The sequence below is a fragment of the Spermophilus citellus genome (assembly GCF_964194105.1).
Source record: "Spermophilus citellus genome assembly, chromosome: 3".
NCBI classification, from domain to species: Eukaryota; Metazoa; Chordata; class Mammalia; order Rodentia; family Sciuridae; genus Spermophilus; species Spermophilus citellus.
In genome coordinates, this window is record NC_138184.1 from 214,994,364 (window position 1) to 215,018,942 (window position 24,579).

The following is a 24,579-nucleotide window of genomic DNA, read 5'->3' on the forward strand; positions in this document are numbered from 1 at the left end:
ATTAGAATGTATGGCATAGAGGGAGGTCCTTGCTGAGTCTGGAAGAAACTGTAGGGCCTCAAATGCTGTCTGGCTTCCTGTTTGGTGATGTGGTCTCTCATTCCCACATATTCTCCCACCATTGTCACCTTTCACAAGGTGAGGCAGGCAACAGGGTCCTTGCCAAAGCCTCAGCAATGCTGTTTAGACTTTTAGCCTCCGAAACTGTGAGCTAAATAAGCCTATTTTCTTTATAAACTAAGCCTGCCTCAGGAACTTTGTTATAGTAATGGAAAACTGACTGATACAACTATCTTAAGAGATTGGGAAAGGATGGAATGCATGAACTGTCATATATGTTTCCATTGAAAAGCTACTCTGAAAAATTTTTGAGAGGAGATGTACTTTCCTAGAAACAGACTTGCTCTGAAGAGTCCATGTTTTATTTTCTATGAAGAAGAATAAAAGTAAGCATTAGCCTAGTGATAAATAGTATTACCTAAAAAACATTTCCTTATTTTTAGCTTTCTACATAAAATATTTCATACATGGATTCATATACTTTCCTAAAATCTGGGTGTCAGAAAAAACACTATTTGAAAATTTGTTTTTTTCTTAACTACTTGGTAACTAACACTTTTTTTTTCTTTTCTTCAGGTTGGCAAGTGCTTGCCAAGATCCTGACTGTTCAGTAGGGAGCTACCTAGGGATCTGGAGAGAGAACCAGCATCACAACACACTTCAGGAACCTACAGCTGGTGGAAACCCAAGTCCCCTACTGGTCTCACAGACGCATTCTACCAGCCCATGTTTCCTCATCGGAAATCCAAAAAGAAAGAATGGAGAGTCCTCCGGCTCTCCTGCCTGACTCAGTGAAAGTAACCAATTGGGTAAATACTTCTCAGTCCCCTCCTCCACTCCCTGACTGGACGACTGAGAGATTTTAAAACTGCTCTTATTTTTAGAATCATTCTTCTTGACTCCATAATAATTAACAGAATAAAAATATTTTTCTAGAATGCAACTTGTAAAAGTCACACAATTTCATTAATGGGATTATTAATCAACAAAGATAAACTGTTGTAAAATTTGATAGTCAACCCAAGGGACAAAAAGTTCCTTGGAATGTATTTTCAGAGGTAAACTAAAAAGTCACCGTGATTGAGGAAGAAACAGATGCATACAGTAATGGAAAACTGATTAATATAACTAGTCAAATTTTTTTCTAACAATATTAACAGGAAAAGAATGAAAAGGGAAAACTGGAATGGTCTTTTTGGAAATATCATAATAGAATGTGACCATCATTTGGGGTACATTTGCTTGTCCCAATTCTTTCTCTCCTCTCACCTGCCACATGAAGGCAGATGGAATCTCTACCAAGGGCCCAGTATTAAGAATTCGAAGTCAAGAAACTTTCCTGAAGGAAATATATTTAATTCTTTACTTTGCTGGACCACAAAACAGTATCAGCCCAAGACATATACTAATGTCCCAATTAGAGGACAGAAGCCATCTCTCCTGACAGCCATAAATAAAAAATAAAATAAAAATAAAACTACAGGACTTTGTTACATGAAGTTTTAATTTTTTTGTTCCATTTGTAATTCTTCCAACCAGCATTTTCATTTTAGTCAAATTATCTTAGCCATAACTTGGGAATTTACTGAATTCATTTTTTGAATTCATTTTTTTCTGACATAAAATGTGATGAGATTTCTAGAGACTAATTAAATGTAGCATCAACAAGGGTTTCTTTTTTTCTTGCCTTTAAAAATGTACTCTCTTTTCATTTCATGTAAGTGTTCCAGGGTGTTCCAACAGGCCAGGAAAACTCAATTGAATTGGTATAATTGAACTGAGCCTCTCATGAAATACACCTCAGAGTTCATTACCACCTTACTTAGCCAAGCAATCCTATACCAACACATTTTTGAAACATTCAAAATAAACATCTAGACTTTTGTTATTGATGTTCTGCTCATTCTATGTCAGAAGATAAAATCAGTTATTATTACAGTGCTGCAGTAAATATTGAAATGTTTCTTTTTTCTCCCTGAATGCAGTAAACCCATTAATAACAATCTAAAGACTTTTTTTTCTCCTTTGGTAGAGAGTCAATTTGCAAGTAAATTTTTTATTCACAAAGACAAGTGAGAGTCTTTCTTTTTCTATTTAGAGTCTGTATGCATTTCTGCAGTTGCGTTCCTTATGATAACACGTTAGGAATTCAGATTGAAATTAAAATTTAAGGTACATGTTAGTCACCCACTTTATTTTACAGAAAATAAATTTGGGGTAGAGATTAACAACTTTGCAGTATCTCATATAATTGATACTGAAAATCTGCTCTAAATTAAAGGTTGATTTCCTTTAGTTCCCCTTGCACCCTTCAATTAAAAAAAAATAAACTTCCCAAATCAAGTACTATACACAAAGTTCAACCTTCAAACAATTTGACACAAAAAGAAAAATAACCAAAGTTCTGCCAAATGTATTTGGGATGATGCTGCATTATGGGCTGAGCTGAGAGGTGAAGTCCTGGCCCTTGGGTATCAGAATGCGGGGCTCTGTGTGGAGATAAGGTGTTTAGTAAAGGAATTAAATTACAATGGGATCATTTGGGTAGGTCCTAATGAAATAAGATGGGAGTCCTTATAAGAAGAAGGAGTTTGGACAGATGTATGTGGAGGAATGAAAACACATGGCAGGCAGGCCAGCTGCAAGCCAAGGAGAGAGTGGCAGGAACCAACCTGGACACTCCAGCCTCCAGACCCAAGAGAAAGCACTCTTCTGTCATTGAAGCAACCACGTCTGTGGCACTTTGTCATGGCAATCCTAGCAAATGCACATACATGACTGCTAAAAAAAGAGGCATGAAAAGCGCTAACACCTTTTGTTCCAATTCTACAAGTATTTATTTAAAAAAAAAAAAAGATATGTAATGGAAGAATGAGAGGACTGTTAATTTGTCACTTTCCAGAATTCCAAGCTGGATTAGAAATCTCTATGAGTTCCATATCCCTGTTTTGGATATTTGAACCCGAGTTTCCTCTTCTCCTTCTAAAAGTCATAGTATGTAGAAAAAAAAAAATGTGACTTTTGTATTTATTGAACTAATTTTATCCTTAAGGTCAGTTTATGTTTATTTTTTAAACTGTATTGTTGTTTAAAAAAATGCATGAATCCCCTCTTTTTTCCCACCAATACACCTGGACCATGTACTGTATCAAAACCTGCCTCCAAACTCTCAGTCTCATCCCTGAATCTACTTCTGCAATGACCCCTTGTGCCCCACACACTCCAGCCACAAACCAGCAGTAAATATTTGCTTTACTTTCGAAGTGACCTTTTACTGTACAAAAAAATGCTGAGTTGTAAGACTTCCTACACCTACGCAGACATGAATAATTCATCTCTAAGCATAAATTTTAAAAGCAACAGAGATATAATTTTAAATTGTGAGTGAATCCTTAATGTATTGTGCCCTTACGTAAGTGTACTGAATGCTGAGCCGTGTGGCGCTGGCTTGCAGAAGAACACAGGAGCCATCCTCCACGGTAGATGCACACATGACCCATCCTGATAAGCCTATTTCAAACTGAACACTGCAAATAACTATTCTAAAAGATTTTCCAAATTCTTTGGCTGTGCAAGAATTTATTTTTAACTGGGTGTCTCTTTGAATTTTTTTCTTGTAATAACACTTGAACTGCAAACCTCTAACACCAAAGAGTCACACATTTGAAATGCTCAAAATTGAGTTCTAAGTTAGTCCCATTCCACTGTTTCTTATAACGTTTACATAGTATGATTTAATTAAAATACATAAATCACACACATACACACACACACACTCACATACACATACATAGGAAAACACGGAGTTTATTTTTACATGGAGTTCAATGCCTTAAATGCTGTCTTCAAAGCAAATAGCCCTGGAATTTAATTCTGGCTTTATGTATAGTATGTTGGAAGCAAGTTTTCTACCATTTCTTGTTCTCAGTGTTCTCATCTATATAATGGCAATAATACAATTTGCTACTTAACTTAGCTATTAAGTTGTTACATTGATCACATTGCGAGATGCATGGTAGAGCATGGGTGCATATTACCTCCATGTCTAAATGTAAAAGTCCACTTGGGTTCTAGCAGTCAGCAAGGCCAAACATTAGCTAAGTCCCTAGGCAGCAGAAAGCCTGGCCTCCTGCTCCATTCTCAGAACCATAGAAGACCCTGTGGTGTCCCATGACAAATCTTACCTACTTCACCTCTTGGATCCCTTTGAAGCAAATTTTCACAGGATTCTGAATTTTACCATAACACAACTTCAAAGCTGATGAGCATCCCAACGATCAAATGAATTTTTAAAAATATCTTTAAAACTGAAATGCAAAAGCATAATGTACACAGTCAGTGTCATACAGACAGATGCCTGGCTCCCCCAGATGATCAAAAAATAGAAGGAGGTTACCACGGGGAAGGTAGGGTTACAGAATAAAGGGGAGATGCTCCAATCAGAGGCCTATGCTCTGCACCTGCTTCCGCTTCTCCTTAGGTTACGGATCTCCCTGAGTGAAAGGAAGGCCCAGCAGAAAAAGGGAGATCTTGGGGAAACGTGCAGAAAATGTAGTGGAAAAAGTCTATTATCTCAGTTGCACCTGGGCTCTATTTGGGGAATTAGTAGGGGAGGAAACCCAAGTAGCCATTACTTCCTGTCCTTTGGAATTTTCCACTCAGCACTACCTTATGGAACTAGCAGAGAAGAATAAATAGCAAAAGAAAAGGAAAAGATGGCATCAGAATATGACTAAGTCAGGTCACTGTGGACAGCGGGAATCATTAGGAAGATAACCCAGAAGAGTGGGGGTCTGAAGAAAGGAAAGAAGAGGAGAGAATCAGCAAAGCTTACGAGACTCTTTCACTAAAAAATTTGAAGAACAAATAGTTTTGCTTTCCAGAGAGCCTGAAACTAACTTCTACACTCCACTGTCTGGCCTTGGGCGCAACCATTTCTTTTAATTCTATGAACATAACAATTCTCTCCTGTTTTTTTTTTTTTTAATATATGAAACTTTACATTTTTCTCTGTTACAGGAGTGATGCATGTTTGTTAAAATCAATCAGAAAATACACAAATTCAAGAAAAAAAAATACCTGTAATCCTACCACTCAGAGATTAACACCTTGGAATGAAATAATAAAAACAGAAGCATGAACAACAAACCTAATTGTGATATCTGGAGTGCTCAGCCCTTTTGGAACCCTCAAAACTAGTTTTTGGAACCAAAAATGATGATCTCCAAATTGCAATCCATATATCAAGAGCCTGGACAGATTTCTGTTCCAGTCACACAAATACTTCTGGAAGGACAACTGGCCCTTGAGTGCCATTTATCCTGAAATTCTTACAAAGGTCTGGGCTTGGCCATCCATAGCTTAATTCATTGAGCCAAACCATGAGTGATGGATGTCTCAGGTACTTCAGAGGAAGCCTCATGGCTTATAAGGGCACACATGCACATCTCTACTTTGGCAATGTTTTTGCTACTTCCCAACAGAGTGCAGGATGTGATAGAGTGGAGTTTACAAAGAGAAGGAAGGAAAAGAAAAAGTGTTCTGCCTAATGCATATCCAGTCTTATTTTCTAATTGGACAGCCCAGTACTCAATAGATGAGATAAACAGAACTTTCGCAACATATTACACAAATTTCAGAAAATGTCAGTACCAAAACTCTGATGTGACTAAATGGAGAAGAGAATTAAGAACTTTAGAAATCAGTTCAAGGAGTCTGCTAGATTATTTCCCTGGCCAGAGGCATGCAAACACTAACCCATCTGTGGCTGGTTTGTATTCTTCAATCATGAAGATTGAAGGTTCTCAGTTCTTTATTTGCAGCTTTTCAACAATAAAATTCTTAAACTCAACCCAAGACAGAAACTTAAGGGAAACTGGCCTATCAAAAACTATTTCTTTTTCTCTTAGTAAAACTCCCTTTCCTCTTGGAATAAAAATCAATTTTCTTTCATCTTTTACCAAGATGCCCTCATTTATGGAAAGCAATTTTGGAATGTTGAGTCATATTGAGCCAGTAATCAAAGATGACAATTTATACTTTTCTCATGGATCTGTGTCTAACTTTGCCTTCCCCAAGGTAATAAGCAAACCCACACAATTTAGCATTGGGAACATCCTGTTTTGGTTTAAATCATCACTGCTGTGCAAGATGGCATGCCACACTTAACATATGTTTGTGGCCATTCACAGTGCACTGGTCTCTGCAGAGCTGATTTGCTGAGTTTAGCTCTGGCACTCTCTGAATCTCTGCAGTGGGTAGGACGGATGGATGATGGTCCTGGGTTTTAAAGGCAGTGGAGATGCTCCCAACCCAGCTGAATGGGGGAAGCTCATACCATCTTTATCCCCCACTAAGTGCAGCTATAAAACCTGGCCAGAATTCATAAACCAGTCATATGAGAACTTTGAAAAGTAAATGATAGCGGTAGATTGGAAGAAGACCTGAATTTAAAATACCATCACACTGCTGGTGAGAACCCCACCCTCCCCCCATAACCCCTGGCTTGGCCCTCAGGTGGCCCTGGGTGCAGGGAGTGACAACTCTGGGAGATGCTTGGGCACTGGCTTGAGTTCCAGAATAGGCTCCTCTGGATGCTGAGTGAAATGGGGGAGAACTCTCTCTTTTCCCTTTATTTTCATAGCCACAGAACTGGGGCCATTTTGCTATCCTGGCAGCAGTGGGAGCAGCCATGACAAAAGACTTCAGGTGCCAAAATTACTACTATCAGGAAAAAGGGGGGTCTCCTTCCAGCTCACGGTGGCTGTGATGCCCAGAGGCTTCCCTTTCTCCTCCTGCGATATACCTGCTCCTCAGTGGACATGAACACCCTCGCTGGAACACTGTGGCAGATGAGAAAACCAAGGCCTTAGTTTTCTGGCTAAAGGACTGAAAGAGGGAGCCCCAGCAAACCAGAAAGTACCAGGGATGCTGACAGAGAGGGAGGAGTTCAGAAAACAACCCCACAGGGAGGTCTATGGACACAGGGTTTCGCCCCTTGGTGGCAGCTACATGGGTCTGGCCCTCAACATCATGACCCAGATATTAGGACCTGGACAGGGCAGACCCCGCTCACATCCCATGCTAGCCAGAGAGTGCACACATCAGACAGATAGTTGAGCACTGAACAGCCTCTCAAAACAAAGCTCACACTGTGAGCTTCAGGAGGCTTGTCCACCCCTGGGGCCTGAGCTTAGCCGAGTCAGCCGCCTACTCAACAAATAATGAAGTTCCACCTTGAGGAGCTGGAAAGAGAAGAAGATAATGAATCCCAACCAAGCCGAAGAAAGGAAATAAAAACGGGCAGAAACTGATCACATTACAAACAAGAAAGCAATCAAGAAAAACCAATGAAACTGAAAGCCACTTCTTCAAATAAAAGAACAAAATCAATAAGTGACAATTAAGAGTGATAAAGATAACAGAAAAAAAAGAGATACAAATTACTCCCATCAGGAATAAAAAAAGGATTAAGACTAGAGATCTCACAGACACTACAGGGACAAGGAAATACGATTAACAATTCTACATACATTAATTCATAACGTAGATGCAGTGAACAAATTCCTCAAAAAACATCAAACAACTGTTTTGTTTTGTTTTTTTTATAGGAAGGAAACTCACCATGTTAAAATAGACAACCGGAGTAATGATTCCTAAAATAGATCCATTGAGATTCAGGGCCTTGCTAAATTGCCAAGGCTGGCCTCAAACTTATGATCCTCCTGCCTCAGCCTCCCACTGGGATTATAGGTGTGCATCAGCTTGCCTGGCTCTTAATTGCACTCTTAATTGAATTCACTGCAAACTGGAAATGACCCAGATATCTTTCAGCAGGTGAAGGGATAAACACCCTGAAACCTCCTACAATGGAATTCAGCTTCAGCTATAAAAAGCAACAGATGACTGATACATGTAACAACATAGACAAATCTCATGGATGTTGTATTCAATGAAAGAAGCCAGCTAAATAGTTTCGAATTGCGTGATGCCATTTAAAAGGAATCAAAAATACAAGACCACAGTGAACAATGGTTGCCAAAAGCTGGGAACAAGTGGGTAGAATAAAAGGCAGCATTTCTGGGTGATACAGTGATCTGCACCCTGGTTATGGTGGTGATTGCAGGAATCTATCCATGACTCAAACCCTTGGAACTGTGTGAGTACCAGTGAGCTGCAGAAAGGCCAATGTTCCTGGATGTTAACTTCAAATATTAGAAAATAAAAGCAAACATAAGAAATATTCAATAAAACGTCAGTCACATGGAAGTACAACCAGAATCTGTCCTGGGACGCATGTCACATTATATTGTAATCATAGGGTAGGAACTCAATTAGCTCTGTTCCTAGTATGCTCACCCCCCTCTACCCCCCGAGGGAAGAAATCTTAGCTTTCTGATCTCTAGCTTCAACATCCCACTGAGTATCTGGTATCTGAAATAAGCACTCAATGTTCTTCGAAAGATGAAAAAAAAAAATGAATTAAGCATAAATTGGGTCACATGGTTTCATTTTGATGGGAGAAAAGCAGGAGGGAAATGGAACCTAATGAAAGGGAGCTACCAAAGGATAAATGAACACAAGAAAGAAACATTTTATAGTTTCATACTCTTTGGCATTTGTTAAAGAGGAGCTGGTAGTTGGAGCATTTAATGTGACTTTTCATGATTAACGAAAGGTAGTTGTGTGTATTTGTGCTTCAAGGAAGACTTTACCAGGAAACCTCTTAATTTTAAAGAATTGGTTAACTTTGTGACATTGCAGATTTGTGGAGAAATATTCTTTGTTTTGTCCTCTAGCAATGAGCCACTAAATACCATTGATTAAAATTCATCAGCTTATGTGTGGCCATATGTGATCAAAACAAAAAAAAATTGAGAATTCTTCTAAGCATAAAGCGGAAATTTTGCAGTGACTCAGACGTTAGTAGTACGTTGCAATCCCTCAGAATCCATGCATCACACTGTCACCCCTATGCATTCTCCCTCTCCCAGAAAAGCAACTAGGAAGCGCGTGAGAAAGGATTACTTTAAAAAAGGATTACTTCAAGCTGCTTCAAGAAAGGAACATTTGCTTGGGGAACAGCAGAAAAAGAGGCTTCTCTGAAAGAAAGGATCATCTGTTTAAAAAGAGAAAGAAACAGAGAGAGGTGCTCTGAACTGAGAATGGCAAATCTGAGAGCCGAAACGAATCAGAAAATCTCAATGCATGATGATACCAGGGCTCTTGACTTTCATGGGGACCAAAGCCATGTTAACATTTTTTAAGTATTTCTGAAAATAGCCAATAACAGTCTGAGAGTGGATCAAAGCTAAGTTATCATGGCTATAATATAAAAAGACGTAAAACACATTGATACACTTGGCCTTTCTCCATTCTCCTTGCTCCTTAGAATCAGATAAGATTCTGTTATCTGATTTTTAAAATAACACCCAGATTGAATACATTTTGATTACATAAATGTTTTATTGGTTATAGATAGAAAACCTATAACATGTAGCATTTAATATATGTCACATACAGATATGAAATATTTTCTGATTGATATTTAGGTTTTAAAGGTGGACAGGGCTTTCTACAGCCCATGGAGACTATCATGGCAATCCACCTCACTGTGGCACACACACTCCTGGAAGAGACCCAGCGAAAAGGTAAATGCCACCTAAACTGAACCTGTGGTGGAAATACAGTGACTACCGACACATTTCTATTGTTGACATTATCACTGGATAGAGAGATTTGCTGTCTATCACTGGAACCAGCAACAGTAAGGATCATTATGAGCCACTCATCAAACTCAAGTTTACTGAACACAGAAAGTAGAATCTGCCCCAGCAATAACCTTCAAATTAGAAATTCATTTTCTTATTGATTTTTGACTGCTCAACTTTAAGCCCCATGAAGCAGTGCTTTGCGGTGTTCACCACTAGGTATACAGCATAAAATAGCTTCTGACAGTAAGAAAATGCAGAATAATTATTTTTTTTTCATGAATATATATTTTTAATACATAAGACTAGAACTGAAAGTAAGATCTAAACTAAACTTCAGGCATTGCTTTTCAATCCCACTAGATACATTCTTCTACTCATTCATTCTACCAACCAACTGTTGTGGGGTTTCAGAACACTTCATGTTAGACCTGTGAACAAGGCCAGCAACACAAAGATCCCTAAGAAGATATTGGCAATGATCTGAAATAGACCTGTCAACAGCAGGGTATACAGATAGCTCATTGTGATTAATACCAAGTTAGACCTCGGGAGCTAGAATAGACTCATCAACGGTAAGCTCCGGTGGGGACGTAATTAATTCTGACAGTAAGACTGAGGAAGAAGTCTTTGGGAAGCAATCATTCCAGTGGGCCTTGAGAGATACACATGATCCTGACTGATGAGAGGCAGCAGATTGTCAGTGTTTAAGAGCAGGAATTTTGAATCCCGATTGCCTGAGTTTGAATCCCAGTCAGAGTTATTGGCTTTGTGACCTTGGGAAAGTTGCTTAACCTTTCTGTACATCAGATTCCTTGTATACACAACAGAGAATGATTTGGCAGAGTGTTGTCGGGAGAGTAAGTTAACATACATAAAGCGCCTGATACCTACGTAATGCTAGGTAAGTACGTAGGAGGTGGAGAAAAGGAGGAGGACAAGACAGAGGGAGGGTATCAAAATATCCTGATGTGAAATCCTACAAAAGCATATCTTCCTTTTGTTTGGTTGGTTTTGGCAGAAAACAAATATAATATCCCGAGTACACTTACTAAATGGGTCTAAGAATACATTTTACCAACTCGGTCCCAGTCTGGGCCACTGACCTTTCATTACAGTGAGAAATATTCATGTCCAGACACCCAACACTCCACACATAACATTGGGGGTCCACCCACACATCAAGGGGGTAAGCACTTCCTTCAACTCTACCCCAACCCACAGGCAATAGAGGGGTCTAAGGCTTTGTCCGCTGTCCAAAAAAAAAAAAAAAAAAAAAAACCAGTGCTTAGTATGGGATGCTGTAGGAGCCCCTGCAACCTGAATGAAACCATTAATCCTAAAGGATGGATGCGGACAGAGAGCATGAAGGGTATCAGAGCTTCCGTTTCAAATCCAAGAAGGGGACCAGACAACAATCGTGGCCAGGAGGTGTCCTCAGCAGAGCAGCAGACCTGTGAAGGGAAAGGACGCCGCAGGTAGTGGAACCCTGAGGAGCAGGAGAGGTTGGGGACAAAATGTAAAAACGCAATGGCACTGTACTCACATGGAGAAGGAGCCGGGGGGAGCAGACACTCGCCTCAGGTCCGCAGCTTGCACCTGGTGGATGCTAGAGGCGGCGGGGAATGAGCAGCGAAGACAGAGTCAGCAGGACAGCGTGGACAGACAAGGAGCAAGCCGGGGAGAGAAAGAGAGACACACAGAGTTTAAACAGAAATTAAATGAGCGCATCACCAACAATGGTCGAAAGGAAAATCAAGCCAGTCATGGAAATCATCCAGAGAAGCCGGTGACAGCAATGAAGCCGACAGGACACATGGAAGGGGCTGGTTCCAGGCAAGCCACAGACCGACCGGACACAGGCCAATGCGGGAGGGTGGGCTGCGGGCACAGGAAGCGTGGCCATGGGCGCCCTTGCTTCATTCAGGTCATCCAGGACACCAAGGAGAGGAGGCACACACTTCCCCACGGAGCCACTCGCTGGCCTCCCACACCCCTCCTTGAGATTAGCAAAGTTAGGCTTTCATCCAGCCTTCGAGATTCCCCAGGCTGTGCAAGAACACTAGCACCCCAAAATCTGGAATTATTCAATATGTATCCTCTACTCACAATAAAAGGTGATCAAAACATATTCTCCAGCATCATTATATTTGTGATTTTTTAGATTTGTTATGTTTGTAATGGTTTCTGAGAAACACAGTGATCGAAATGGCATTATGAATCTCATCCAGGGGCGAGTCACTGATGGGACAGGCACTGGGATCCCAAGGGGAAAACCCGAGGGCCTCCCCAAAGAACAGAGACAGATAAACCAGCAATTGCCCCATTTCAATAAACCATGTGATGAAAGCAACCAAGGGAAGTAAGGGGGCAATTAACACCTAGAACTAGAGAGAAGAGGACGCTTAGGGAAAGGGCTACTCCTGGAGCCCCAGGAAAGGAGGACAAAGAAGGCAATGACCAGGAAGGCCGTGAAGCTGAGGAATCGGGCTTTTCATTTCTGGAAAGACCATCTTAGCTGAGTACTGGAAGAGACTGTGTGAAGGGCAGCAGCAGGGGGTGCAGGGAAATGAACCCCGAGATATTTCGGCAATGCTGCAAGAGGTAACTCATATGGCCTTGGAACTAAGGCTGTCTTACAAGGAGAGAAGACATTCGGGGAGAGAGTCAAAGACTTGGGCAACAAATAGAAGGCAGATTTCAAAACGAGTGGTGGCTAGTGTGCAGATGTCAAAAAATGCACTTGACTGAGATGACTCCAGGGGTCACTGTGAATGAATGGAGGGTGGTTCCATTCACACACATGAACGGGATAGGCTCATGTGGATGGCAAGAAGGAGAAGCCAAGGAAATCATTAAAGAGTCCAGGTTCTAGCATATAATTTGAGGATGTTATGGGATACTAAGGTAAAAATGTAAATTAAGATATTTGGGTATGATTTTTCGATTTTAAGGGGGAAAAAACAAAAACAAAAACCCAGGCTGAAGTCAGAGGTCTAAGATGCAACCTCCCAGAGAAAGGTCAGATTCAGGAGGAAGAGCAGCACTGTCCTGGCGAAAAAGGAGTTGTGCAGGGAGCCACAGCCCTGAAATCTCAAGCCGTCCCAGTTCCATGCTGTGTGACAGGCACATTCCTTAAGATGACCTGAAAGGCTGGCCTTCCCTTATGGGGAACACACACAGGTGTGTCAGCTAAGATTCTAAAGACACTGTAGAGCAGTTCCCTTTCTCCTCTAATACGAAAGAAAGGAGAAATAAAACAGAAAAAAATAAAATAAAATAAAACAGAAAAAAAAATTAGTCCTAGTGGATAAAGTAAGAAGAAAGGAAACAAGGAAGAAAGGAGGAAAAAACAAAGGTAGGCAGGAAGAAAGGAAGGCAGAAAATAAAGGAATGAAAAGTCTTTCAAGTAGCTCTTCTTTACATGCAAGAGTGAACTTCACACACAACGGCTAAGTCAGAGGAATGCTTACAGTGAGAGGTCGAAGGAAAAGTCCTAAAGGCAAGCCCGACCTTCAACTTGAAACTCTCTCTACTTGGAAATCCCATGGAAAAAGTTAGATTTCTAAACAATGACTTCCAGTGAAATAGAATCCATCTAAATGCAAAGGGTGAATGAAGATCAAGGTGAAAGAAATCCGTTCAGTGAGCAAGTATTAACTAGTAACTAGGTTTTTGCTTTCTTTTAGAAGTGTGCTATCTGTATTGATATGCTTAAACTGTGGTGTTGAATAATAGTTTTCCATCTGTACTAATAAAATATTTGGTTTTTATTCATTTTTAAATTATTTTTTTAAGAAATGAAAAGCATGTTTTTACTCCCATTTTACATAGGTCTTTCATAGGCCTGGGGCTGTTTTGATGAAAACACCACTGCCCCCTGGTGGGGAGAAAGTAACTGCATTTTTGAGGCTGCTTCTTAAATACCTGCCCAGCTAAGTACAGGAAATGACATCACGAGTCGTATTTGCCATGAGGACAAAGAAGGGGGAAAAAAGAAAAACTACTTGTATTTAGTTTTACATGAGAAGAAAGCCCATGTAAATTCTAAACAATATGATTACTTAGCAAATTTTAATTCTTAACAGAGGGTAAGTGTTGGAATTGAAACACTTGAATACAACTTTGTGTCTATAAAATACAGAAACACTAGGCATGAGGCTGTGAGCTCTTTGTTTATAGACATCAAAGACATTTAGCTTCACAATATCTTCTTAATAGACTATCTATCAGTGTGACCCAACCCCATAGGTTATGGTGTAACTTCAGAAGTGGCTTTTCATTTATTAGTTCATAGATTTCTGCCAAACCAATGGCTCACAGCCTAACTCTTTCATTTCTGGAGGAAATGTGGTGAACCAGGTACGACTGCTGACATCCCACCTTTGACACATACAAACTCAGCAATTATATATTCAACCTAGAAAAAAGGACAAAGTAAGAAGGATAAAAAGCATCAGGAATGGGCTAGGAGTTTCATCAGCTGCAAAATGTAAATAAAGCAAGAAATTTCACTCCACAGCAGCTCTGGAAGGTGAGCTGGGCAACATTCCAGAAAAATCCAGGCTCTGGGAGAGAAGGAAGGAGAGGACCTCACCCCCAGCCTCGGACTCGGAAGCAGATGCCAACCACAACACTTGCAGAGCCCTGGCTGCCGCCCTTCCTAGACATCTGCCACCCCAGAGAGGTCACGGGAGCCATGGCACTGGTGTCAGCGGTTATTCTAGGAACTTCTGTGGATTTTCACCTTGACTCTAGGAACAGGTGGCAAAGCATGTGGCTTTACAGGCACTACTGAGGAAGCCAGCCATTCAGTACAAACAGGAACCATGCATCACAGGCCACAAACAGGAAGAGTTTCTTGAGGGTCGCTCACTGTGACAGAGAATGGCTCAAGCTAAGCCCTGAAATGGCCTTAGGCATAGGGACATGATGCACAGAAAGTACTCAAAAAGTGCCCCAAAGCCCCTTCTTTCTCCATCCACTTCTCTAATCCCAAACAGACAATTAAATCACCAATTGGAGTAAGGCACATCGAAGAACAAATATGCATTCTAAGTTATTGAGCCATTATTGCCTTACCTCAATTCACTTTATCAAAACACCTAAAAACAGGAAAAGAGCCCCATAGGGATACCAGGTGTTTAAGAGTAGAAATAATAGGTCTGGTTAAGTCAGGATTGTAGGATGCTGCACAGAAAAGCAGAACTGAGCTGAGGCACCAAAGTCCACAGGACCCCAGATGGAAACACCAGGAAAGGCACCATTCACCAACAGGCAGAAGGGGATGCAAAATGAACAGAGGCAAGCCACAGGCCAGCACGGCCAACCTCTGTTACTGGAGAAACACCACCCTCCCAGGGACCCGAGTAAAGAGCAGGCCAGTTGCATGCCCCTTAAACCCAAACCAAAAGAACGCTTTAGGTGGGTACATTGTATGACCCTAAAATCTCTCTTAATGATTTTTGCCAGGATATGTGTGTATCCAAGTGGCCAGTGAAGAATCATCTGTCATACAGTAACAAGTAAAAGGGTCAAGGGATCCTTTAATAAACAACAACAGCCAAAAAGAATATACTCCCAGGAGAGACACCAGGGACTGCTGAGTTTCCTGGGCTTCTCTCCCCTTCCCAACAGCGCGGTCCCAGACCATGCACATGCTCTGCGACCTGCTCGTCAGGGTCTTCATGGGAACCCGGGTAGGCCAGGAGCAGACTCACTCATTGAGTAAAGGCATGGAGGTTCTCCTCTTGCTCTTCTGTACCATGTTGGCCTGATTCCTCAAGGAGATCCGAATCATGGCCGGGGCCAGCCTACAGGGCTCGCCGTCCACTTGCATGGGGATGGACTTGTACGTTAGAAGCATGACCTCTCGACACTGGTGCAGCCTTTCTCCATGGCCCCCGACTTGCAGGGCAGCCTGCCAAACAAGTTGAAAGAGAGCCAGAAGTTATTCTTACTCAAGAGAACTAGAGACCCCATGTCCAAAGGGATTTTGATGAACATACTAAAATTCACTAGCCGTCAGTATAAGAAGAAACGTAAGATAAGCCATTACTATCAATCAGCTAAATAGTCAAAGCTCTTGATGAGTTTATCATGAATTTCCACTGATCACCACTTTTTATTTTATGAATTTTAAATCTAAACTTGGCCACACTATTCTAATACAAAAGCTTTCCATTTGTATTAATCTATTCCAATTAAATAACCGATGTAAGTACTACAAGAAGGATATAAAGAAGCTAAAGTATACTGTGATTAATTTCTAAATTATATTTATCCCATTCTTAATTCTGCAGTCCATCCTTGGTTATTTTTCCAATGTGGGGAGGTTTTTCCTTTGCACATTAACCTTCCTCAAACTATTTCTAACCTGTGTAAGATAAATAGAATGCAAAATGGTAGTTACTCAATTAAAAACACTCTGGAGAGCTTTGAGGATCAAAATAAAAACATCACAAGAGCTCAGTTCACCTTGGTAGCCACAGAATGAAGAGTCAAGTTAACACTGACTCTGAGTCAAGTCAAAATTCCCCTGAGTAAAAAAATACGCCTTTCGTATCATTTATCCTTTCATGGATGAATGAAAATCATACATTAAGGTGCATGATATGCATAGATTACACAAATTTTATTCAACATCTTAATGAATATTTGCATACAGTTAGCATAAAACTTTATCTGGATCAATCTTTTAAAATCTTATAACAGCCAAGAGGTTTCCACACACCCCTTTGATATTTACCACAGTCCTCCTACCAACCAAGTGGCAACCACTATGGATTTCTATCACCATGGGTTCATGTTGCCTGAACTGGGACTTCATAAAAAAGAAATCACATAGTCTGTAACCTGTGTCTGACATCTTTTGTTCATTTTTATGTTTGACTGACATTTAGCAAATTTTATTTCTTACCAATGCCTTGGCAGGTGGACGTTTGGCTATTGGCAGTACACATATTTTAGTGGATATATACTCTCCTAGGTACATAGAATGGAGTAGAACTTCTGTGTCATTACTTAAGGTGAATGTTTAACTTTAAAAGATACTGGCAAATTGTTTTTTTATTAACTTATAATGAAGTAAAAGTTTAAAAGTAATCAAACCCTTACTCTAGCACAAAAATCTAAAAGACTGACTCTCAGGAAAAGGGAAGTACTTTATCAGTGTGTTGCCAAAAGGCTCTTTATGAGCAGAGGGAGAAAATCTTATTAATTGAGATTTCTATGAAGCCAATTTGCATTTACTTGACTTCCAGATAGTTGTCCTTATCTGATGTTTTGAATGGATTTTGCATTAATCTGAACAATATAAAAAATGACTATAAATGCAAAGAGAAGGAAAAGACAGAGACAAAAAGAAGGGAAATAAAATAGAACAAAAACCAAAACATAGCTTACTGAACACCTTCGATGCTGCACATGCTGACCAGAGGGCTTTACACACACTTTTATTCCATTGGTGGGAGAACAAGAGAGCAAGGGGAACTTCACTTTGGACTTCTACCTGATCCTCCAGGATTTTTTTTTTTCTATCTAAGCTGTGGATTTGAACCACTGTCTCTCCTTCAAAAATTACCCAATATATTTCCTTTGCCTTTTTGTACTTTTCAGCCCAATATGTACCTAATACTATCCATTTCATCCACTAGAGGAAATACCGTTTTATCTCCCCCAAACCTCACCTTAACTAGGCTGAATGGCAGCTACAAATGCAAAATTTGCCAGTTAAGAATGTATTCCTCTGAGTTTAACAGAACTGAAAATTGCTTCAACACCTTCCACCTCCTTAGAATCAGGGGGCCTAGAAAGCACTATAAAGCACTTTGAAGCCATCTTCTCAGACTAAAAAATAGGACAACAATGGAAACAGGGAGTACTCCTTATCCAGGATGCTTGGGACCAGAAGTATTTCAGATTTCAGATTTGTTTTTCAAAATTTAGATTATTTGGATAACCATAATGAAAAATCTTGGGGAATGGGATTCGAGTCATTCGCCTTTCATAAAGTGTACTCCTTACAGCTAAATGTTATTTTTGGTGTGTCCACATTTTCATGTTGGGCACGTGAGATCAGATGTGAAATTTTCAGCTGTGGCACCCAGTGGATGCTCAAAAAGTTTTTAATTTCACAGCTGGTCCCATTTGGGGTTTTTAGATTAGGATGCTCTACAGGTTCTACAAACAAACAGAGTTCAATCACTATCAGTGCCAGCTCTCTGGGCCCACCAGCATCTACCCAAGATCACTGCAGGCTCACAAGAGGAACCACCATCATCAGCTTGCAGAATAAAGACATTTCTCCTACTGTAAAAGACACATGTTCAATTATTTTTGGAACAAATTTAGGGCATACGTAATTTTAAAAACACTGAGTAGCAAAATTTATTTTTCATCTCTCAGAGTGGTCAAGGCTTAACATCCTATATAGTTACAGGTCCTGTTATGGTTTGGATGTGAGATATTCCCCAAAAGTTCACGTGTGAGACAATGCTAGAAAATTCAGAGGAGAAATGACTGGCTTATGAGGGTCTTAACCCAATCAGTGAATTATTCCCTTAGAGGGATTAATTGAGTGATAACTAAAGGTGGGCACAGTGTAGCTGAAGGAGGTGGGTCACTGGAGTGTTCCTTTGAGGTTTACATTTTGTATCTGGCAAGCGAATTCTCTCTGTGCTTCCTAATCATCCTGTGAGCTGCTTCTCTCCACCACACTCTTCTGCCATAATGTCCCGCCTCACCTTGAGCCCCAAGGAACAGAGCCTGCTATCTCTGGACTGAGCCCACTAAAGCCCTGAGCTCTCAAACTTTTCCTCCCCTAAAATTGTACTGGTTGGGTCTTCTAGTCACAGCAATGAAAAAGCGGACTAAAACAGCCACCAAGAGCCACACACACCTATGATTTCCTAGAATGAATCCTTTAGCAATAAGATGACACTGGTTTATTAAGAATGCAATTAACTATTGAACTTGGCATATACTACTCTTGTAACATTTCAAGTATTGCCTTTCTGGAGAGGAAGTCCCTGAATAAATGCATCTCTTGTCACTTAGTGCCCTACATGACTTTTTTGGTCCACAGCTATGACTTGAGATTCTGTCTCTCCTCTCTGTACTCCTCTCTGTATTATTCTCTTCTTCTCCTCTCAAGCCTTCTGCTTGTTTACTCAAATCCTTACTCTACCTGCCATGGGTAAGCCCTGTGTCATAAAGCAAGAGCAAGTCTTGCCCCCCCCCCATTCCTCATCCCTGCTGCCAGCCCTGCCCATCAATCAGCCTCATCCCGGATGAGGATGCTCAAGGCAGAAGTCAGCGGCTGGCAGAGTAGACAACAGAGACCATCAACAGCACTAGAAGCTGTTTGTCTTTTGAAGATCAAAGCTGCAAACAAACCTCTTGCCAGACTAAACAAGAAAAACACTAATTTGAATTACTTTTAGAAAGATGGAAGATAGCTAAGGATAAAAAAGAGAATTTTTGAAAATCACTAAGAATGTTATGAAGGCAATCAATTAGAAAACCCAGATAAGAAAATTTCAGGAAAAACTGTAATTTGAAAACTTTTGCATAACAAATACAAAAACTGAACAGATTAGAACTATTTTAAAACTTGAAAGAGCAAATATTATTCCCCACTTCACATATCATCACAATAAGATTCCCTCAAAAGGTATTTCTGGTATTTAATTTGAATGACATTGAATTTTTCTATTAATTTGGAAAAATTAGGATCAGTAGTGTATTAAATTGTCCTATTGATGAATATATCACAGCTTTCCACTTATTTTTCTCTTATATCCTTCAATAAAGTTCTAAAGTTTTCTATATAAAAGTTTCATGTATTTACTGATTTTGTTAATATCATAAATGACATATTATATCTGTTGAGATATTGCTAGATTGGTGGAAGACTGTTGATTTCTTTTTAACAGAATAGGCTATCAGCCATCTTTCTTATGACTTTAATACTTTGTTGTGGATTTTCATGGAAGTTATATGTATGGGATAATATCAGTGGAAATATTAGAAAGTTTGCAATTTTTTTCTTTTAATTTCATTTCTGTGACTTATTTTATTGGCCAAGCCTCCAATTTTATATTGAAAATTTTTTGAAGACAGACTGATCTTTTTAGAAGGAAGAAGAATTCTACCACCAGCAGACTGTCTTCAGACTCAAGCTTCAACATCAAATCTTCCGGGGTCTCTAGCCTGCCTGCCCAACTGATCTCTCCAATCTTTCTTTCTTTCTGTCTCAACACATACACATACATGCACTTGTGCACACAAGTTATTGGTTATTTCTCTGGAGAACCATAACTAATATACTTGTGAAATGTATTAAATTTGAAGAACAAAAATCCACAAGTAACAGAATAGTTTGAAAGAAGAAAGAGCAATAGATAATAAACTTCCCCTATTAGATACTGAGATATGCAATATTTTAAAGATACACTAATTAATTAAAATAATGGAAATGAATAGAAAGAACACAATAGACTCATATGGGTAAGAATATGGAATTTGTTGATGTGGCATTACAAATTATTGAAGAAATGATGGCTAATTTAGCCAATGGTACTGGTTAATATTTCATGCTACATAGAGAAAAATAAAATCAGTACTTTACATCATATACAAAGGAAGAATAAATGAAAATAAAAATATAAAAAGTAACAAGCTGAAAGAAAGAAGAAAGCAAGTTTTTTTTTTTTTCCACCTGAAATAGTTTGGAACTCAAAAGTACTCCAAAAGCCTATGTTACAGACTCAGTCCATAGGCTATGACACTACTGGGAAGTCGTGGAACCTTTAAAAGGTAGAGGTTACCTGGAGAAAGTTAGATCATTAAGGACATGCCCTTGAAAAAATATTGGGACCCCACCCGCTGTTCTTCTTCTCTTTTTTATTTACAGCCATAATGTGAGGATTTTCTCCGTGATGTGTTGCTTAACACAGGATCAAATGCATATTCCCAAAACTATAAACCAAAAAAACTCTCTTTATAAGTTGATTATCTCAGGTATTTTGTCACAGTAGAGGAAACCTAATGCACCAGGCAATGTCTCTAACAGTGGCATATTCTCCTTTGTGCTTTCATTTCCTGTGGAAAGCCTCTGGTGAGCTACTTGAGGGGTCTTTACTCAGTACTGAGCTATGAAGACTTAAGTTTTGTCCTTGGAAACGATCCAGGCTTTCCCATGCATATCAGACTACCCAAGGCATGAGATCTCTGTCTTTGCTCTCATAGCTCTGGAGTTGGGCTTAACCCATTGGGAACTGGACAGCCCACCTCCTACCTTATTTGGCAAAGAATATTCCATGGAATACCTTTGATGTCCCCCCATATAAATAAAGCAAGTGCAGGATCCATCGTTCTCTTTTCCCTGAGATCAGTGAGCCATCCTACCTCTGCTTTTCAAAATTACTTCCTGAGTATGTGGTTGGTTTTTTTTTTGCCATTTTCTTTTTAATTTACTTTTTACATACATGACAATAGTGGAATGCATTACACTCATTATTACCCATGTACAGCACAATTTTTTGTAACTCTGTATATAAAGTATGTTCACACCAAATTATGCCATTATACATTTACTCTTTTTTTGCATTACACTTCTTAATACACATATATACCACAATTTGTCATATCTCTATTTGTATATAAGGTATGTTGACACCAAATTCAAATCTTCATACATGTATTTTGTATAATGATGACCATCACATTCCACCATCCTTGCTATTCACCTTCCCTCTCCCTTTCCCTCCCACCCATCTTCCCTATCTAGAAATAATCTTCCTCCCATGCTCTCCCTCCCTACCCGACTTTGAGTCACCCACCTTATATCAGAGAAAACATTTTCTCTTTATTAGCTCTTATTCTGCAGCTAGCCCATTCCACAAAGAGGGACCCCAATTCCATCACCTGTGTGGGACATGGGTGAGAATTTTCCACAGGAAGCACTCTCCTCAGACCTTCTCTATCTCTGTGGCCCCGGATGCACACATAGCCCCAGCAATGGCTCCAAAGCTCATGAAGTGGTTCCCTCCTCTAGAATTCTAGCTTCTGCCTTACATTCATCATAGCATGCACAGCTGATCAACAAACTTCTCCAGCAGCCACTTTTCCAAAGTTCCATCTCTTTCTTGTAACCTGAGCTCCTTTAAGTTAATAACACCATCTTCTCCCTTTCTATCCCTATCACTAGAAATCATAAACTTTCTACAGTTGCTGATCTGTGAACTGCTAATCTTAAGGCTACCCTCTTTACAGATTTTCTAACTTCCCGTGACTAGCCTCCTATATTAAATAGACACAGTGGAACTATCTCACATGGCCTTTTTTCCTTTCCAATATACTATACAAGTTGCTAAGATGAGAAATGTTACATAGATCATTTTCAGTGGAAATATCTAGCACCCTTTATCACTAGAATTCTTATTCAATGGAGATAGATTGTAGAAACGAACTACATAAGTTCATGACCGACCAAAAAGAAAAAAAAAAAAAAAGGAAGCCATAAAAGGAAACATTCAGTTTTATATCCATTAGTAAATAATCCAATCGTTCCTCCAAAACCTGTAATATCCTGAAATACTTAGATTAGTGACAGTATAAACAATATATCCAGGAACAATGGGACAAAATACATACATACAAATCTGGGAAGAAACATATCTTATTAATTTTTTTAATACAAGACTATTGGTATTTGCCTCTCATACTGAACTTACTTTTTTTTTGTATTTTGTAAAGCAAGAAATGGAAAACTAAATAAAACATATCCTTATAACATATACAAACAAATATATATGTTAAAAAATATATATGTTAAAGTACTACATACAAGATAGCGATAAAACGTAATTTAGACTGCATTCAATAAATTATCTACTTGGTATATATAATCAATGGAACTAGACATGAAAAAAAAAGAAAATGTGATCCATAATGAAGAAGAAAAATGAAATTATCACAGGGTGGACTTCAGAGCAAATTGAACACTGAAGTAAAGAGGCTGTTGCAGATGGAAAGATGTCAATAGAAACTACTGATCTCAAAAGCAGACACAGAAATATTTTATTTCATGAGCTGTGAGACAAAAATAAGCAAACTATAATACAGGCATTTGAATACCATAAGGAAAGGGAAAGGAAAACAGAGCAGAATGTACATGGAAAAAAATTCCAAATGTGTTGGGGAAAAAAAAATCAGTCTTCAAATCCAAGAAGATTAACCAATCTAAACTAGAGTAAATACAAAGAAAACCACTATGATAGGCAGAATAATTCCCAATATAACAATAACAAAGATACCTACATTCTAATTCCCAGAAATTATGAAAACCTTACACAAAAATGAGCCTTTTCTGAATACACTGAAGATGTGGAGGTAAGAGATCATCCTGGATGATCTAAGTGGGCCCAGTAATATCTTAGAGGTCCTGATAGGGGATAGGTGGGAAAAGAGAGTCAGTCAGAGAAGATGTGAGAATAAAATACAGAACCACAGGCCAGAGAAAGAAGGTAACTTCTAGAGGCTGCAGAAGACCAGGACATGGATTCACCCACAGGGTCTCTAGAAGATAAAGCTCCACCAAAAACCTGTTTTAGACTTATTAACTCCATAATTGAAAAATGCATTTATGCTGTCTTAAGCCACTGTTTGTGGTAATTTGTTTACAGAGGGAATAGGAAAGTGATACAACCACAAAGAAGCTTCATAAAATCAAAAATAAAAAGACAATCTCAAAAATACAGGAAAAGGACTGGGGCTGTGGCTCAGGGGTAGAGCGTTTGCCTGGCACATGTAAGGCCCTGGGTTCAATCCTTAGTACCACATAAAAATAAATAAACAAAATAAAGGTGTTGTGTCCATCTATAACTAAAAATATTTTTTAAAAAATAGGAAAAAAAGACATTATCATCAATGGAATAAAGGTACAAATTATAGTTGAATTTTTTTCAAAAAAAATACAGAGGAATAAAGAAAATGAAATAACATAATTAAAGTGCTAAAACAAGCAAATTAGCAAACAAACCTGTCAATTCAGAATTTTATCTCCATAAAATTAAAATTTTAAAACTGAGTGTCAAATAAGAGTATTTTCAGAAAGTAAAATTTGTAATTATTTGTTGCCTTCATTTGAGAAATGCTGGGGGAGTTCTTTCAAACAATAACAAAATGATGCTACATGAAAACTTGGATTGACAGAAAGGAATGAAGAATTCTGGAAGTGGTAAATATATAGGTAACAAAAGGTTATCAATTTTCTTTCATCTCAAGTTCTTTAAAAGACAATCCACTGCTGAAAGCAAAAATATTAAATTGTGGGGTTTACTTATGGCATATAAAAGTAAAGTATATGAAAATAAGAGAGCAAGGTAAGTGGGAAAAGTAAAATTACAAGAAAAAGATGGATAACAAATTACTTGTATTAGGAATAGAGGAGAGGATCCAATAATCAGAAAAAGGATAATAACAGAACATTATAAATAACTTTATGTCCATGGACTCAACAAGTAGGTGAAATGAAAAATTCCCTAAATAATTTAACTGAATAAAATTGATTCAAGAAGAAATAGAGCTGGGCATGGTGTCTATAGTCCCAGTTACTTGGAAGGCTGGAACAGGAGGGTCACAAGTTTGAAGCCAGTCTGAGCAACGGAGTGAGGCTCTTTTCTTTAAAAAGAGTGGTAGATGCAGTAGAATAGAAATTTGAATAGTTCTGTACCTATCCTTTTCTCAAATGAATTTTAGAGCCAAATGGTTCATTGGGAAATTCTATAAAAATATAAGAAAAAAA

The 24,579-nt window shown here is 39.0% G+C and overlaps 1 protein-coding gene across 2 annotated transcripts in view; it reads right to left on the reverse strand.

Moving 5' to 3' along the window:
• DGKI (diacylglycerol kinase iota) overlaps positions 1–24,579 on the reverse strand; it is a gene marked incomplete at its 5' end in the record, with an annotated part of 420,328 nt that overhangs the window by 115,335 nt on the left and 280,414 nt on the right. The window contains 2 exons of one of the 2 annotated variants that reach the window (XM_081286430.1): positions 11,317–11,379; positions 15,491–15,690. In XM_081286430.1, coding sequence (XP_081142556.1) covers positions 11,317–11,379; positions 15,491–15,690 — 263 coding nt within the window. The remainder of the gene's footprint in view (positions 1–11,316; positions 11,380–15,490; positions 15,691–24,579) is intronic. The other variant, XM_081286431.1, reaches the window with a different exon arrangement.